Source organism: Urocitellus parryii, chromosome 9 (assembly GCF_045843805.1).
Source record: "Urocitellus parryii isolate mUroPar1 chromosome 9, mUroPar1.hap1, whole genome shotgun sequence".
NCBI classification, from domain to species: domain Eukaryota; kingdom Metazoa; phylum Chordata; class Mammalia; order Rodentia; family Sciuridae; genus Urocitellus; species Urocitellus parryii.
Window position 1 is genome coordinate 1,399,804 of NC_135539.1, and position 14,896 is coordinate 1,414,699.

General features: G+C 53.0%; 1 protein-coding gene across 1 annotated transcript in view; it reads left to right on the plus strand.

Moving 5' to 3' along the window:
* The first annotated feature begins 354 nt into the window (after positions 1-354).
* The window catches only part of Grin2a (glutamate ionotropic receptor NMDA type subunit 2A), a 321,273-nt gene continuing 306,731 nt past the window's right edge, over positions 355-14,896 (plus strand). Inside the window, exons 1-2 of the mRNA XM_026380120.2 lie at positions 355-411; positions 1,839-2,270. Of these exons, the coding sequence (XP_026235905.2) occupies positions 1,857-2,270 (414 nt within the window). The 5' untranslated portion in view covers positions 355-411; positions 1,839-1,856. The remainder of the gene's footprint in view (positions 412-1,838; positions 2,271-14,896) is intronic.

Sequence of the window (14,896 nt, forward strand, 5' to 3'; positions counted from 1 at the left end):
TCTGCCGAGCGCCCCTGAGTGGAGCTACAGTTATCAGCCACAGGGACCGAGGATCCGCACCGAGGGCGTCTTGGGCACTGAGCTTCAGCTTCCCCTCTCTGGGCGAGCCCCCAGGGCGCCTAGGGGGGCTGTGAGCCTGGCAGATGCAGCTTTCCCCTCGACCCCCCTTCCCCGCGCCGGGGGCTGACCCTGCTTCTCCATCTCTCCTCCGCCCCGGCAGAGCCCTGCTGCAGAGCCTCCGGCTGGGATAGCCGCCCCCCGTGGGGGCGATGCGGACAGCGCGGGACAGCCAGGGGAGCGCGCGGGGGCCGCAGCATGCGGGAACCCGCTAAACCCGGTGGCTGCTGAGGCGGCCGAGATGCTCGTGCGCGCAGCGCGCCCCACTGCATCCTCGACCTTCTCCGGCTACAGGTACGTCCCAGCGGGAGATGTGGGTTCGGTGGGCCGGGAGGAAAGCGGCTCCATTGGAGGGAGAGCGGGAGAGGGATCAGGAGAGAGGGAGAAGAGAAAGCGGGAGAGGGAGCCCAGGAGTGAGGCGCGAGAGGAGCACCAGGGGGCGCTGCGGCCACGCAGTCCGCGGTGCTCACCCAAAGAATGCCAAGGCCGGTGCGAGTTCGCCCCAAGTTCCCCCAGTTCCAACAGTGGCTGGCCAGAGGGGCGCGCGCCTGCACACGCGTGCACGATTGTGCTGGTATTAACAGGCCAGCGCGGCTCTACTCTGGTCGCGACACAGGCGTGTGCACCGCCTGAGGACGTGTGGGGATTCCTGCTGGCCGTGGGCATCTCTACGGCGGCCTGCGGATGTGCGCAGAAAAGCGCGCGTGGTCTGTGAGCGTGTGCAGCCCACTGCCCACGTGCATCTAAGATTTGGCAATAGGGTTCTCCGTGGAAAGGCCGGGGAGGGGCGGTACAGTCCTCGTCTGTCTGAGAGCTTCTTGGGAGCCTACCTTTCCCCCCACGCACGTTCTTTGCCAGCTCCTACGCGCTGGCCCGCGGGGGGACGCGCCTACTCTCCGGAATTCTGCATTGCACATGGCGCGCGTGAGAGAGGGTGTTTGTGTGCGCGCTTGTGTGCACGCGAGTGTGTAGGGGGCGGGTCCTGGGACGCTGGCAATTGAGTGAAAGCTGCTCCGTGGCCCCGGGGCTCAAGGGGGGGTGGTGTGGGCCCCAAGTTCCCCCAGGCTCCAGAGAGCCTGGACTCCAAAGCGAGCGTCCTGACTTCCAGGCGCTTGGGGTGAATCCTGTAGGAGAGAAGCCGGTCTGCCGCGGTGCTAGCGCACCGGGTGGGCTCGAAGGAGGTGGGGTCAGTCAACTAGCTCAGGGCTCAGGAAGATGCGGAGAGCGGAGCCGCCTCCGCGCGCCGCGCCGGGGCTGAATTGTAGTTGGCTCCGCGTGAGCAGGGGGCGGGGTCGGTAACTTGGTCGGCGCTACCCTGGGTGTAGACGGTGGAGAGAGGGTTGGCCCGGTGCACCCTCCGGCTGGGCGGGGCCCATGGCTTCCTGGGCCAGCGGGGGCTGTGGTCTGCAGCTAACTTGGGGAGCGTGGTGGGGGATGTGCTCAGAGCCCAGGATGGGGAAACGTCTGGAGACGGGGGAGGAGAAGGAGGCGGGATTCGAGAAGGGGCTTGGGGACCGGGGTGGAGAATCAGCCCGGCCTGGAGCTGTAGGTGGGGTGGTAGATGGGCCGAGAGGTCCGCCTGGCGTCGGGGACAGGGGATGGAGCGAGTGACCACGGCGGCTCAGGCTGGGCTTGGGTTCCGCGCCTGGCGCCGCTCGGCAGTCCCTTTCATCCGGGCCCCTGGCTCACCGCCGCCCTGCCTCTCGCTCTCCACCTTGCAGGGACCGTAAGTGGCGACTATGGGCAGACTGGGCTATTGGACCTGGCTGGTGCTGCCGGCCCTTCTGGTCTGGCGCGGTCCGGCGCAGGGCGCGGCGGCGGAGAAGGGTCCCCCGGCGCTGAACATTGCGGTGCTGCTGGGTCACAGCCACGACGTGACAGAGCGCGAACTTCGAAACCTGTGGGGCCCCGAGCAGGCAGCGGGGCTGCCCCTGGACGTGAACGTGGTGGCCTTGCTGATGAACCGCACCGACCCCAAGAGCCTCATCACGCACGTGTGCGACCTCATGTCCGGGGCGCGAATCCACGGCCTGGTGTTTGGGGACGACACCGACCAAGAGGCTGTGGCCCAGGTGCTGGATTTTATCTCCTCACAGACTTTCATCCCCATCCTGGGCATCCACGGGGGCGCATCTATGATCATGGCCGACAAGGTAAGACCCCCAGGGCGCCCGCCGAATATGGCAGCCACGCAGGTCCTCGGCTCCCCTGGCCCGTCCCCCAGCAATCCGAAGGCGGGAGGAGTCTTGACCTCTGGCCCCACTGGGAAATGAGTGGAAATGGCTTTAGCCTTGGTTCTGAGAGTGAGGTCCTGGGAGGCACCGAGTGTGCCACAAAGAAGGTGGAAAATGCGGAAGTGGGAGGAGGAATGGAGGTTCCCAGTAGCACGCACAGAGGGAGCCCGGAGCACAGGAGCAGAACGGCCCAGGTTCCTCTAATATTGACTTTACCTGATCGCGTGGGAAAGCGTCCCCATTTTCCTTCTTGTGACAAGTGACAAAAATCACTTGAAAAACATAATAACGGTGGGTCTCTTGTGGTGAGATTTTAGGTAAAACACAAAAGGACAGAAGATATCCTGCTTCTCGCCACCCTGGGTGATGAACTCTAGGGGCCAGCAGTCTGAGAAGCCTTAGGCTGGAGGGGCCTGGGAGGGACCCTCCTCTCCCTATGGGTCTGAGTGGGAGCAGTGACTCCAGGCCCAGGGCAGGGGCCCTGGCCTTTGCCTGACATGACCCTTGGGTAGGGATGGTCCTCGGGCAGCAGCTCTGAGACCCTCACAGGAGGAACTGGCACCCAATCATGGATCTTGGTCTTGAAATGGAAGAGTTTCAAAATGAAATAGAGTGCGCCCAAATCTCTTGGCTTAGGGGGACAGGGAAGGTCCTTTTGCGGGCAGCTCAGGAGCACTGGTTTGGAGAGGGGAGAGGGGTTTGCAGGTTTGCGTGAGATGTTCTGGGGGCCTGATGGGGGATTTGCTGAATTGGAGGGAGAGGGCCAGGTTGGAAGGGAGAAGGAAAATGAAGAATGAGAGCAAGGAAGGACCGAGGTGTGGTGCACTCTGACTCCATGCAGGCCAGGACGGGAGTCGGTCCGGAAGGGGAGGAAGGGGGGTACTGGCGTGCTGGTCCCCAGCCCCTAGACCTTCATGATTCCTCAGATGGCAGGAGACATCTGTCTCTTTCCCTTTGACGTTCTCAGAGCACTTTTATTCTCACCAAATCGGATTCTGGCTCTGCTCAGCACTTCCCACTGGCCCCTCTGGGAATTGTGTTAATCCTTTCAGGCCTCCTGGGCTGCAACGCATTCCGCTGAAGTGCGCCAGTGATGTGACATCTTATTAAACATTCTTTTTAAATGGTTTGCAGCCTAGCGGCTCCCTGCGTGTGGTTGGAGGTCCTCCCCGCTACCTCTCAGTGTTGGGTGCTCCTTTCTTGGATGAAAGAAATGGCCACGCTCTGCCCCTAGTGCCTGGGCCATTTCAGAAGTGGAAAGGGCCTTGGGGTTTACCAGAGTCTCCTCTAACTTCCCGATGGAGTTTGGAGACTCGCTAGACGGCATCATGGGGGATGGGACCAGAGAGCTGGTTTCTGGTCTCAAGCTGCAGTCTGACATCTCACCAAGTCCAACCGGTCCTCTCCTTTGGCCGCCCCATTCTTCAGGAAGCCCGGAAAGAAGCTCATTGCTTAGGAGGTACTGAGCCACCGAGTGGTGCAGGGACCTCGGCTTGAGGGAGAACAGCGGTGTCCAGCAGGGGCTGGGGCAGTGCTTCTAAATATTACCATGGGGTCTCAAGATCACCACCATCCCACCTCCTGTCTGAAGTTCTGACTCAACACACACAAAACAATGACCATATTGAAGGGGAAATTTCTAGAACCAAGGGGGCCCCACACAGCCTAGTGGAAAACTCTGATTTGAGGAGAATCTGGGAAGGTGGCTTGGGTCTGGTAGTCCTGAGTGTCTTTCCAGTTGTCTGTCTTCTAAGACTGACTGACAGGTGGGTGTGCAGCCTCTCCCCTGACTTACTCACCTACCTGTAGGCAGAAAAACAGAAACGGGGTGTGTTCGTGGACCAGCACCCCCTTGCTGAGCAGTGACCCTGCCCACCTGTGAAACTGGACCCAGTGAATGTCAGGCTCTGACCGCCTAGACCAGCCACTGCCTTCCCTGGAAGGGACCATGACAAAGTGAGTTTGAGACATCAGTGGGTGTGGGTGGCAGCAGGTGGTCCTAGGGGACCACCCCCCTCCCCGCCTATGAAGATGCGGGTGGAAGTATGAATCGGGAAAAGGCAGAGGCAGGAAAGAAAGGTCATTTCCAGAGAAGGCGGGTGGGATTTTAGAGAGGTTGAGGAGGGATGGACAGGAGGGGAGAGAAAGAATCCATCGGCTCAAAATGGCGGAGGAGGTTGGAAACTCCCCACTGTGGTTGGGTTTCGGCGTCGTCTGGGGGAGGCTGCCCTGCCTGTGATTCTGGTGGCACTGTTGGGGATGAGGCCAGATGGTTGGGAGTTGAAGAAGTCAGTGGGGACAGTGTTGGGGCAGATGCTGGGTCCCATCTGTGGGACGGGCAGGTGACGTTTGAAAGGGCGATATTTTGAGAAACCTGGATGTGTTTAAAAAGGAAAGAAATCATCTGAGATGGGAAGAGCCTCTCCTTCCATTAGTAACACATCTAGTTGGCACGTGCCTTTGCCACCTGTTCCCTGAGAGCTGAGTGTCGTGTGGTGTTTATTTGGCTCCAAAGGCAGCCTGGGATGCGTCCTAAAACTCTGCCTTTCTTGGGCATGCCGATGGCGTGACGACCCCAAAGCTTCAACCTCTCCAAATCTGCAGGGCGCCTGTGTCTCCCTGTATGATGACGCTGACTTGGTAAAGTTGTCCAGAACACATCTTACCATTTTCACTTCTCCATTGGCAGTGGGTAAGGATGGCTGTTAATGTATCAGTTAAATACACACACACACACACACACACACACACACACACACACACTTTCTTCTTTCCCTCAGCTTACACGAAGAAAAGAACAAAGCCTTATCATAATTGAAATGTTGACTGGCAGATTTTGTGGTGTTAATCTAATTGACAGCGGAGGTGTTAATTTTCCCCATATCAGTTGGTGGTCCTGAAATATAATTAAATCAGAGGTGAAAATAGTGCTTAATGTTCCAGTCTTCTCTGGGTTTGGTGATTTTGGCTCTGCCTGGGGGACAGACATTCTGGCTGCAGGACTGGTCCCCCAGCAAGTCCAGTGCATGGCTGGACCTTGGTTTTCCTGCTCCGTGTCCTGGGACACAGACTTTAGCCATCGTCCATGGCTGTGGCTGATCGGGTTTTGCTTTTTGTATGCATCTCGTCTCCTCGGCTAAAGGAGTAAGTCCATTCAGGGAAGATTTTTTAAAAAATGTGTGTGTGTGTGTGTGTGTGTGTGTGTGTGTGTATCTGTGTATTTGAAATCACAAATGCTCCTCTTCCACAGCCACTTTATAAAACGGCATCTTTTCATTGTGGAGCACTTAGAAACGACATTAAAGTTTAAAGAAGAGATTAAAATTTTGCTCCCCATAGTGTCACCAGGAAAATTCTCTGCGGCCATTCTGCTGTATCTCCTTCTAGGCTCTGTGGGTTGATTACGTTACAGGTTTGGGATCAAACCACTGTGTGGGGTTTGCCTGTTGTACTTTGCATTCTGTGCCTTTTCTTAGAAAATTCAGGTATTTCTTTGATTCTGGAAAAATCTCATGTTTCTTTTCTGCCAGATTTCTGTTCTCTCCTTCTGGGTCCACGCACATTGTGGTTCCTTGACCATAGAACTACACTCGTTCCTGTTTTTCTGGGTTCTCTCTTTGTGCTCTGGGGAGATTTCCCGTTAACTACCTCGGTCGATGTGTGGCTGGTCTATTATTTTGCCTCTCTGAGTTTCTGACTTCCACAATGATCGGCTATATTCCCAGGGTGCCCCACTGGTCCCTTCTCCCTAACTTTCTCTGAACAGCTCTCCTCATGTTGAGATCCTTCTTGTCACACGCTCTTTCTCTCATTGCCCAGCGTCTTCGTTTCTTCAGTCACGAACCCTCCCGAGGGCAGAGCTGTGGATCCGAGGTCTCCTGGGTCCTCTAGGTTTTGTTGGAGCTGGTTTTCAGGGTGACTTTAGGGTCCCCTCTGTCCCTTATCTGTAAGGGTGAGGACTTCCCTCAGGGCTGTGTCAGCAGCTGGGCCCACGGCCTCCTCCCGCTGGACCGAGCTGGGGCAGGCCTGGGCCCTCTTCTCCTACGGGGGCCTTGGTTTTAGTTCCTTGACTCAGACAGGGGTCTCCTCTTGGGCTGGGACTCTTGGTGGTGGGACCTGTGTTCCAGCCCTGATGGTAGCCAGCAGCACAATTCTGCTGTCTGTCCCCTTTCCCCAGGGGGTGTTGAGACCTGGGGACCCATTCCCCTGAGGATCAAGTGGCTTTGATTCCTACTTGAAGTTGTAGAGTCCTTCCCTCCCTCCCCCTCAACCCCCTCTCCCTCCCTCCTTCTCTCTCTCTCTCTCTGAAGATGAACCCAGGGCCTTGTGACAGTAAGTGGACCTATGCTCTGCCACTGAGCTGCCCGCTCCCCACCGCCCGAGTCCTGACTCTTGTCTTTTAATTTACGCGTTTTGGGGGAAGTCCTCTGTGGTTTTGATCTGTGGCTTCCTTTTCTTATTTCCAAGCAATACTGTGTACATTTTAAAATAACTGCAGATCTCTGTGAAAATTCTATGTCTTAGAGACAGAAGAGGGACTCTACCGCGTGCGTTCACTCTGATTTTGAGACACTTTCATTCCCCAACCTGTTTTACTGCACTTTAAAACTTGATCAGATATTTTTGGAACTTTCCCTCATTAAATAGACTTCTCCAACTTGGTTTTAAATGGCTGCGGGGTGTCTTGTTCACACCACCACTGTTTAAACGACTCCTCTACTTTCCCACCTCTGGTTGGGTCATTTCGGGTCCAGACGTGAGTCCTTTGGGCACTTTGTGCTGGTCTCCTCTCTGCGTCTGCTGCTTGGTAAATGTCTGTTGATTGAATGAATCAAGCCGTAGGTTCTGACGCGAGCTTGCTGTGGATTCCGCAGGAGCGTATCTGTGGGGTTCGGGCGATTCTGCTGGCATTGGGTCCCTAAGCTCCAGTTCATCACAGGCCTGTGCCAATCTTCCCTTCCCTCCAGTGACAGGATGACTTGCCCTCCTGGGGACTCAGAGACATGGGGGGGGCGGGTCACGTAGGAAGGTCTGTGGAGCTGAGGAAGAGCTGTCAGCAGGAGTCAGAAGCTGGGGCTGTCCTCCCCAGCAGCCCTGGAGCTGGGACGTGAGGGACAGCCTTCCTGTTAGGTGCTGAAAGCTCATGGGAAGGGCAGACGCGCAGAGCAGATGTCACGGAGCCCACCGACTGTGGCTTCAGAGGCACCAGGCAGCTCCCAGGAGAGGGGGTGCCTGGCTTCAGCCTCGGAGGAGCGCTCAGATGCTGTGCTCGCCCTCTCTTCCTCTGAGTCATCAGAGAGCCACAGGCAGCCTCCCAGGGGGCCCCAGGGCCCTGCCAGGTGCCCTCGGGGCTATTGGCCTTGGGGTGGACCCTGGAGAGCAGCGATCTGGTGCCTTGGGAATGGTGTCGGTCCACCCGTGAGCCTCACTGGAAGGGGCTTCTGTAGGGGGTGAGGGGACGGGAAGAGAAAGAGGGGGTCAGAGGAGGAGCCTGGGCTGGGTCTCAGGTCTGTGGCGAGCTGGTGGCCTCTACCAACGCGCCGTGGAAGTGATCACCGGGGACTGAGAGGTTCTAGGGTTGTTGATGGTGTGTCTGGTTTACCCCACATTCCCCACACTCTTTAGCTTTCCAATTTGAATGGGTTGTCAACATTTCAAAGTTTAAATCACATTTAAAAATGCAAATTTGGGGGCTGGGGCCATAGCTCAGTTGGTAGAGTGCTTGCCTTGCATGCTCAAGGCCCTGGGTTCGATCCCAAGGACCACACACAAAAAAGATAAATAAATCCAAGTTTCATCTTTTTTTTTTTTTTTGAAAAAAATCGGAAGGCCTGACCACACTGGTAGCTGGAGATGAGTCGTCCCCCCATCGTCCCTACTCCCACCAAGGCACCTCTCCTTTCTTTAGCCCCCAACTTGCCCCCTCCCCTCATCTGCGTTCTGCGCTTGGCCCTGAGGCAGTGGGTGGACATGCCCTGATCTCGGTGAGGAAAACCTCAGGGCTTTAGGAAGCAGCCCTTTGGCCATCTTCCCTTCCAGGGGCTGCTCCTGGGGAAGGCAGTGGAGAGTGCACCCGGCACACCTCCACGTTTATGCCACCGTCATTAATCAACGGTGGCACCCAGGTCTTGAGTCCTTCTCGACACAGTCCCCAGGCCACCCCTTCTGGTCCACTTGTATTGGATGATTCCAGAAAACCCTGGACTAAATTCCATTTCCAAATACCAGTGTGACCTTGGGAAAGGCCCTTGACCTTCCTCCAGTTCTTGCACACTGAGAGTTTGGGATGATACTGCCTGTAAGACTCCTAACTCACTAAGTTTTATGGCTCTTAAGGAAAGTCTGGCCAGAATGTGAACCGAGGTTGTCTTTGGGGGAGACTCATAGCGGGGTGGATCGAGTGGTTTGTCGGTTGGACCCTGATCAGGTGGCCTGGGTTTCGGGTCTCCCACTGCCTGGCTAGGTGGACATGGGGAGAGGATTTTTATTTCCAAGTCTCAGTGTCTCTCTCTGTACGATGGTACCAGGATGGCATCCATCCCCCGGAGCTCTGAGACCCACCTGGGATAAAGAGCATGGCTCAGGCTCGCTCATCACACAGCTGTCAGCATTCTAGCTACGGTCTGTGGTTTTTATCTTTTCTCCAGTGTACATGGACTTTTTTAGTAACCATAAAAAGGCTTGGAGGTTACACAGTGATAAGGAGATAGCCCCCGCAGGAGGCTGGGAAAGAATCCCACAGAACACCCAGAAACAGGGGGTCCGGCGTGAAACGATTCCTCTTTGCTCAGTTGGAACGACCAGAAGCTTCCTTTATCTTCTCAGCCCTTGCCGGGAGCTCCGTGCAGCACACGGGAGGTTAAGTGTGGGCGATGGGAAGCCTTCGCCAGGGAGACCGTCTCTTCGACCTTTGCACTAAGTGGTTCTGCCAAGCGGAGCACATGTCAGCCTGGGTTTAGGGTGTAGAGTGGCAGTGTCTCTAGTTTCTCACTTGATCTCTGCCAAGGATCGATGACTTAGTGGTAACCTGGGGAATCTGGCAATCCCTCCAAAATATCTGTTTAAAGAATCCCTATTTTCAGATGAGGAGATGAAGATCCCAGAAATAGTGGGGATTTATTTTGAGCCATAGCACAAGAAACGAGGTCTTTGGGTTCCTGTTCTTTGTTCTTATTTTATTGCATTTTCAAGGCAGTGACTGGGAGTCCAGATGATTTAGGGAAGGGGATTAGGTTCAACACAGACAGGAGAGATTTTGTATCTCAGACAACAGATTTTGCTGTTACTATTTTGTTTGTCTGAACTAAAATGATTAAGATGCTGGTGATGAAGTAAAAATTCAGGACTCTTCCCAGAGGGAAAGGGTGGATCAGCATCACAGACTGCAGGGAAGGTGAACTGGACACCTAGGGACCGAGGACATTGGAGGCGTCCCACGTGGTGTCTTGGCTCACCTCGTGAGTTGATCGCCACAGTCGAGCCCCTTAATGACCCCTCCCGGCACATCACCACCCTTTTAATTTTTGTGGCAAGAATACGTCACTTCTCCTCTCAGCACATTTCAGTAATGCCCACTTATTAAGGGTAGTCACCAGGGTGGACGTGAGGTCTCCAGAACTTATCCATCTTATAAAGGAAAGTTTAGCCCTTTGACCACTGTCTCCCTAGGGGACTGAGAAGCATTGGCACTGCTGGAAGAAGGAGGATGCCCTGCTCCCCAGACTGACTAGGGAGTGGGTTTTTCGAGGGTTGGGAGCTGAAGGATTGCAGACTGGGTCTGGCGTATGGATGCATTTATGGTATTTTAAAAATGCTTGCGTGTTTTCCAGATTTTTCACTGGTGTGTTATAATTGTATATGATGGTGGATTCGTTGTTACACATTCGCACATGCACACGATGCGGCCATATAATCTGGCCAATATAATTCCTCAGTATTTCCCATTTCCTCCTCTCCTCCCTCCCCCGGCTCCTTTCCTCTATTCTGCTGATCGCCTTTTGATAAAAATGCTCATGTCTCTGGATGTGCAGAGCATTTCTAAGTTGACCCTAACCCCTCCCCTCTGTTACCTCAGATCTAGCCTGATTCACTCATCAGTTAACTGCGTGGTCTCTGTAAGCACTGAACCCTGTGGTACCCAATTACAGGTTTTTGTTTGTTTCCTTGTTTATTTTGCTTTGACCAGAAGTTCATCAGATTCTAAGACACACACACACACACACACACACACACACACATGTGCGTGCTCGCACGCGTCAGGGCGCGTGCTACACCTCCCTCATTTTAGAATATACGTGTAGCTCTATTACACTTTCTCTGTCATGGAGGGTGCTTTCAGCTACAAGTAGCAGGCTGCTTGGCCCACAGTGGCTCGACCCACTGAGACGTTCAACATTACTAAGTAACAAGGAACCCCAGGTCTGGTTCTGGGACTTCATAACTGTAAAGCACTCAGCTTCTTTCTAGTCCTTCTGCCTTCCCTTCCTTAGCAGCTGGTTTATCTGAGTGACAAGGTGGCTGCCTCGGTTCCAGTCATCACATCCTCACCTGCCATTATTCAAAACAGAAAGAAAATGGAAAGCAGAACAAGTATTTTTTTCTTCCTAGAATCTTTATCCTTTTACTACAGTAGATGACTTCTTCTATCTCAGTGACCAGCACTGGTCCACATTTCTACTCCTCAAACATCACTGGTGGAGACTGGCAGTCCAGGATTCTTCTCTGAGAATAATAGGTGATGGCTGCAAAACTTTCTTCTGTGAGCAGGGGCGTAGGAACAGAGCCTTAGTGGTAAGCTGATGGTCTCCAGCAACACTGGTGCCACCGTCTCTAGAGTTTCACTCAGTTCTAGAGGGTAATGTGTAAGAATAAATGTTGGGAATTTCTAAGGGCAAGGAAAAGGGACCCTCAGGATTGTGTAGTTTCTAAATGAAATATGTTCAGAGTCTCAGAAGCACTATTTGTGGATGTTGAGCCTGCAGAAGGGAAATCTCAGAGGGGATTTGAGAGGTGCATCCACACACCCCATGGCCTGTCCCAGGGTAGAAGGTTTAGGGTTGATCTTTTTTGTCATTGTTCGGGGACAGAGCTGAGAGCGGGATGCTAAGGAGTGAAGTTTCAGCTTGATGTGAGGAATGAGCTTTGGAATTAGGGCTCCACAAATAGGAAGTATCTGTCAGGATGGAACTGAGCTGAGTGGCGGCCTGGCTGTCAGGAATGAGGTTGAGATTTGGCTTGTGCTGGCAGGGCTGGGCTGGGTCACCTCGGAGGCTCTTTCTTATCCAGACACTCTGCACCTCTCAAATCCTTGATTTTTTTTAAATCCCCAAGCCCTGGTGCTTTAGGCCCTTAGATTTGGCTGCAAACCAACGTCTTCACTTTCTCCAAGTGTGTGAGTAATTCAGTATAAATTTGCCTGGCATGGGGGAGGAATTTATGATCCCTGCATCATCCCCTTAAATCCCCAAGGGACTTTACATCATCCTGAAGGGTAGATGATATTTGAAAAGCAGGAAACCTATGTATATATCAACTCAACTCTCACACATATAAATATAAGCTTAACTAGGTCAGCGCCTCGTATTTACTAGTGGAAATGTTTTTGGTAAGAAGCTCATCTGCAGAAGACAATGTTTAGAGTAATTGCTAATGATCTCTACTTATTGAAGCAGATTCCCATTTTTGTACTCACTGTCGTCACACATTCACATTCCAGAAACTGGCAGACCCCTCTCTGATTTTTCAGTTGTCAGATTCTTCTTCTTTGTCTATTATTCTCCCCTGCATTTCTTTTGGGGGGGTCATACTAGGGATGGAACTCAGGGGTGCTTAGCCCTGAGCCACATTCCCAGCTAATTTTTGTATTTTATTTAGAGACAGGGTCTTGCTGAGTGGCTTAGTGCCTCACTAAGTTGCTGAGGCGGTCTTTGAACTTGCGATCCTCCTGCCTCAGCCTCCTGAGCAGCTGGGATTACAGGTGTGGGCCACCACACCTGGCTCCCCTGCATTTTTGAACATTTGCTAAAGGCAAAATGCCCTGGGTACAATTCTGTTGTTTCTCTACTACTTCTATTTCCCTCTCCACATTCCTTCAAGGAAAAGAAACCCAAACAACAGCAACAATGACAAAAACAAAATGCAAAAAACAAGTTGACTTGGTTGGCTTTCCAAATGCCTTCTCTTTCCAAATTTTATAACGTTCCCCATGATGGAAATGGCTGTGTTGTTTGTAATTCCACGTTTATTATGAAAAGGTGATCACGTGCAGACTAAAAAATCCAAACAACAGCATATAGTGTTCAGAAAGAATATTTATGCAGTCAAGGCGTGGCTGTCTCCAGACCCCCTCCCCTGCACGTTCCCCATTGAGGAGGAAGAATGTTCATTGAGTGGCATTTGATCTGGGAGCTGGTGTATTAGAAGGGTCTTCTCTTTTAAGTCTCGGCCTTGACTTGAAAGGGGTCACCCATTTTTCACTGGTCTCTGACAATGTCTTTTTGCCAAAACAAAACAGCTCACTCTAGAACACAAGGGCTTGGCCTGCACACTCACTCAAAAAATTTAAGGTGATACAGGGATGGTGTCTAGGGAGCCATGGCCACTTTATAACCTAATAAAGGCTGTGGCCTCTTCCCACATTGTTATGCACATGTAGGCCCAGTGTGTGCAGTTGTAGGAGATCACAGACCCCCCGAGACCCATGCACAGGCCTCCCTGGAACTGATTCACAACAGTACCCCACACCCATGGTTTCCCTTTCTGCAGTTTAGTTACTTGCAATCAATGATGGCTTAAAAATTACTAAATGGAAAATTCCAGAAATAATCTTGTTTTAAATTGTGTACTGTTTGGAGCAGTGTGATGAAATCTCATGCCTTTAGGCTCTGACCTGCCTGGGGTGGGAATCATCCATTTGTCCAGTGTATCCATCCTGTGTATGCTACCTGCACGTTAGTCACTCAGTAGCTGTTTTTAGTTATCAGATCAGCTGTGTGTGTGTGTGTGTGTGTGTGTATGTGTGTGTGAGTGTATGTGTGTGTGTGTGTGTGTGTGTGTGAGAGAGAGAGAGAGAGAGAGAGAGAGGGAGAGATTGATAAAAAGAAATCACATTCACAGTCTTCATTACAATATATTGTTACAGTATTCTATTTCTATTTCGTTATTAGTTATCGTTAATTTTGTACTGTGCCTAATGGATAAATTAAACTTTATCATAGAGATATGCATATAGGAAAAAACATAGGTATGTAGGATTTGGCACTAGCTATGGTCTCAGCCATCCACTGGGGTCTTGGAATGTGTCCTCTGCAGATAAGGGGGAAACACTGTGTGTGTTGATTTATTAATGTGTCCGTTCTTCACTCAGTGACTGAGCCTGCGCCTTGGTCCCGACTATTCTGTGCACACATCTGTGGTCCACTTGTTCCCTCTGACCCGACTCATTGTGCTGGGGCCATGATCAGGGTGTTGAGGGGTCACGGGAACATAGAAGAGGGGAGAACTCACCCAGTGGTCGCAGGGTGGGGGTCTACGGTGAACTGAGAGCTGATGTAGCAGAGGCTGGTGTCCTCCCCCACGGGTCACCGTTACCACGGCCAAGGGGGCGCTGCAGAGCGGGCAGGTGGCTCTTGGAGGGCCAGAGGGAGCTGACAGTCTAGCTTCTCTCTCCCTTGGACGCGTTTCTGGAGGTGCCCGTCTTCTGATGGCTTCTGAATGTCCCTCCGGGTGGCATTTCTTACCATCGTGTTTTGTTTCACAAATGGCTGAGTGTCTCCGGCTCTGTCTTGTCTCTTCAAGTTGGGAGGATCTAGCCAGAAAGAGCGCGTGGCATTTGGAATCCACAGTGTCTCCATGTCTGTGTTCTAGGCTGAAACACAAGAGCGTCTTTCCCAGGTGAGTTCTACTGAAGCTAAGGTCGCTGTGGGGCTGAGGAGCCTGGCTTTGTTGACTTGGGGGGATGAATCCAGGACCGTGCGGAGGGACCGTGGGTCTGTAGAAGATGGGTCCCCGGGGCCGGCCTGGCCTCCACTCGTGGGGGTTTGGAAATGGCAGCCTCAGTGGGGACCCGAGCCTCCTGCCACATTCGCCTTTCAGCTTCTGGCTGTGGGTCTGGCCTCTGTCGACTCAGATTAGGTGTTTTCTCCACCCCCACTCTCCCCCCTTCGCTCTTTGCTGTTTCGCAGCATTAAAAAGATTTGGATCAGGGAAAATTTCAAAGAGGTACGAAGCCAGAGAGACTAGTGTGGTGACCTCCATGTCCCAGCTTCGGCGGTGACCGGTGCCTGGCCGAGCCTCTGGCCTGGGGGACTCCACCCACTCTCTTATTCATTTATTTAAACATTTTTCCGCTTTTATCTAATCAGTTACCCGTGACCGTGGGATGCGTTTCGTTTCCTTGTGCACCAGTGGAGCCCAGCGTTTCAGAGACGCACCACCTGTGCAGCCCCACAGGTACCTGGGGTAATGACGCCCGTCTCATCCCGCCACCTTACTGCCCCACGCCCCTCCCTGCCCACACTCCCCTTTGCCCAGTCCAGAGTTCCTCC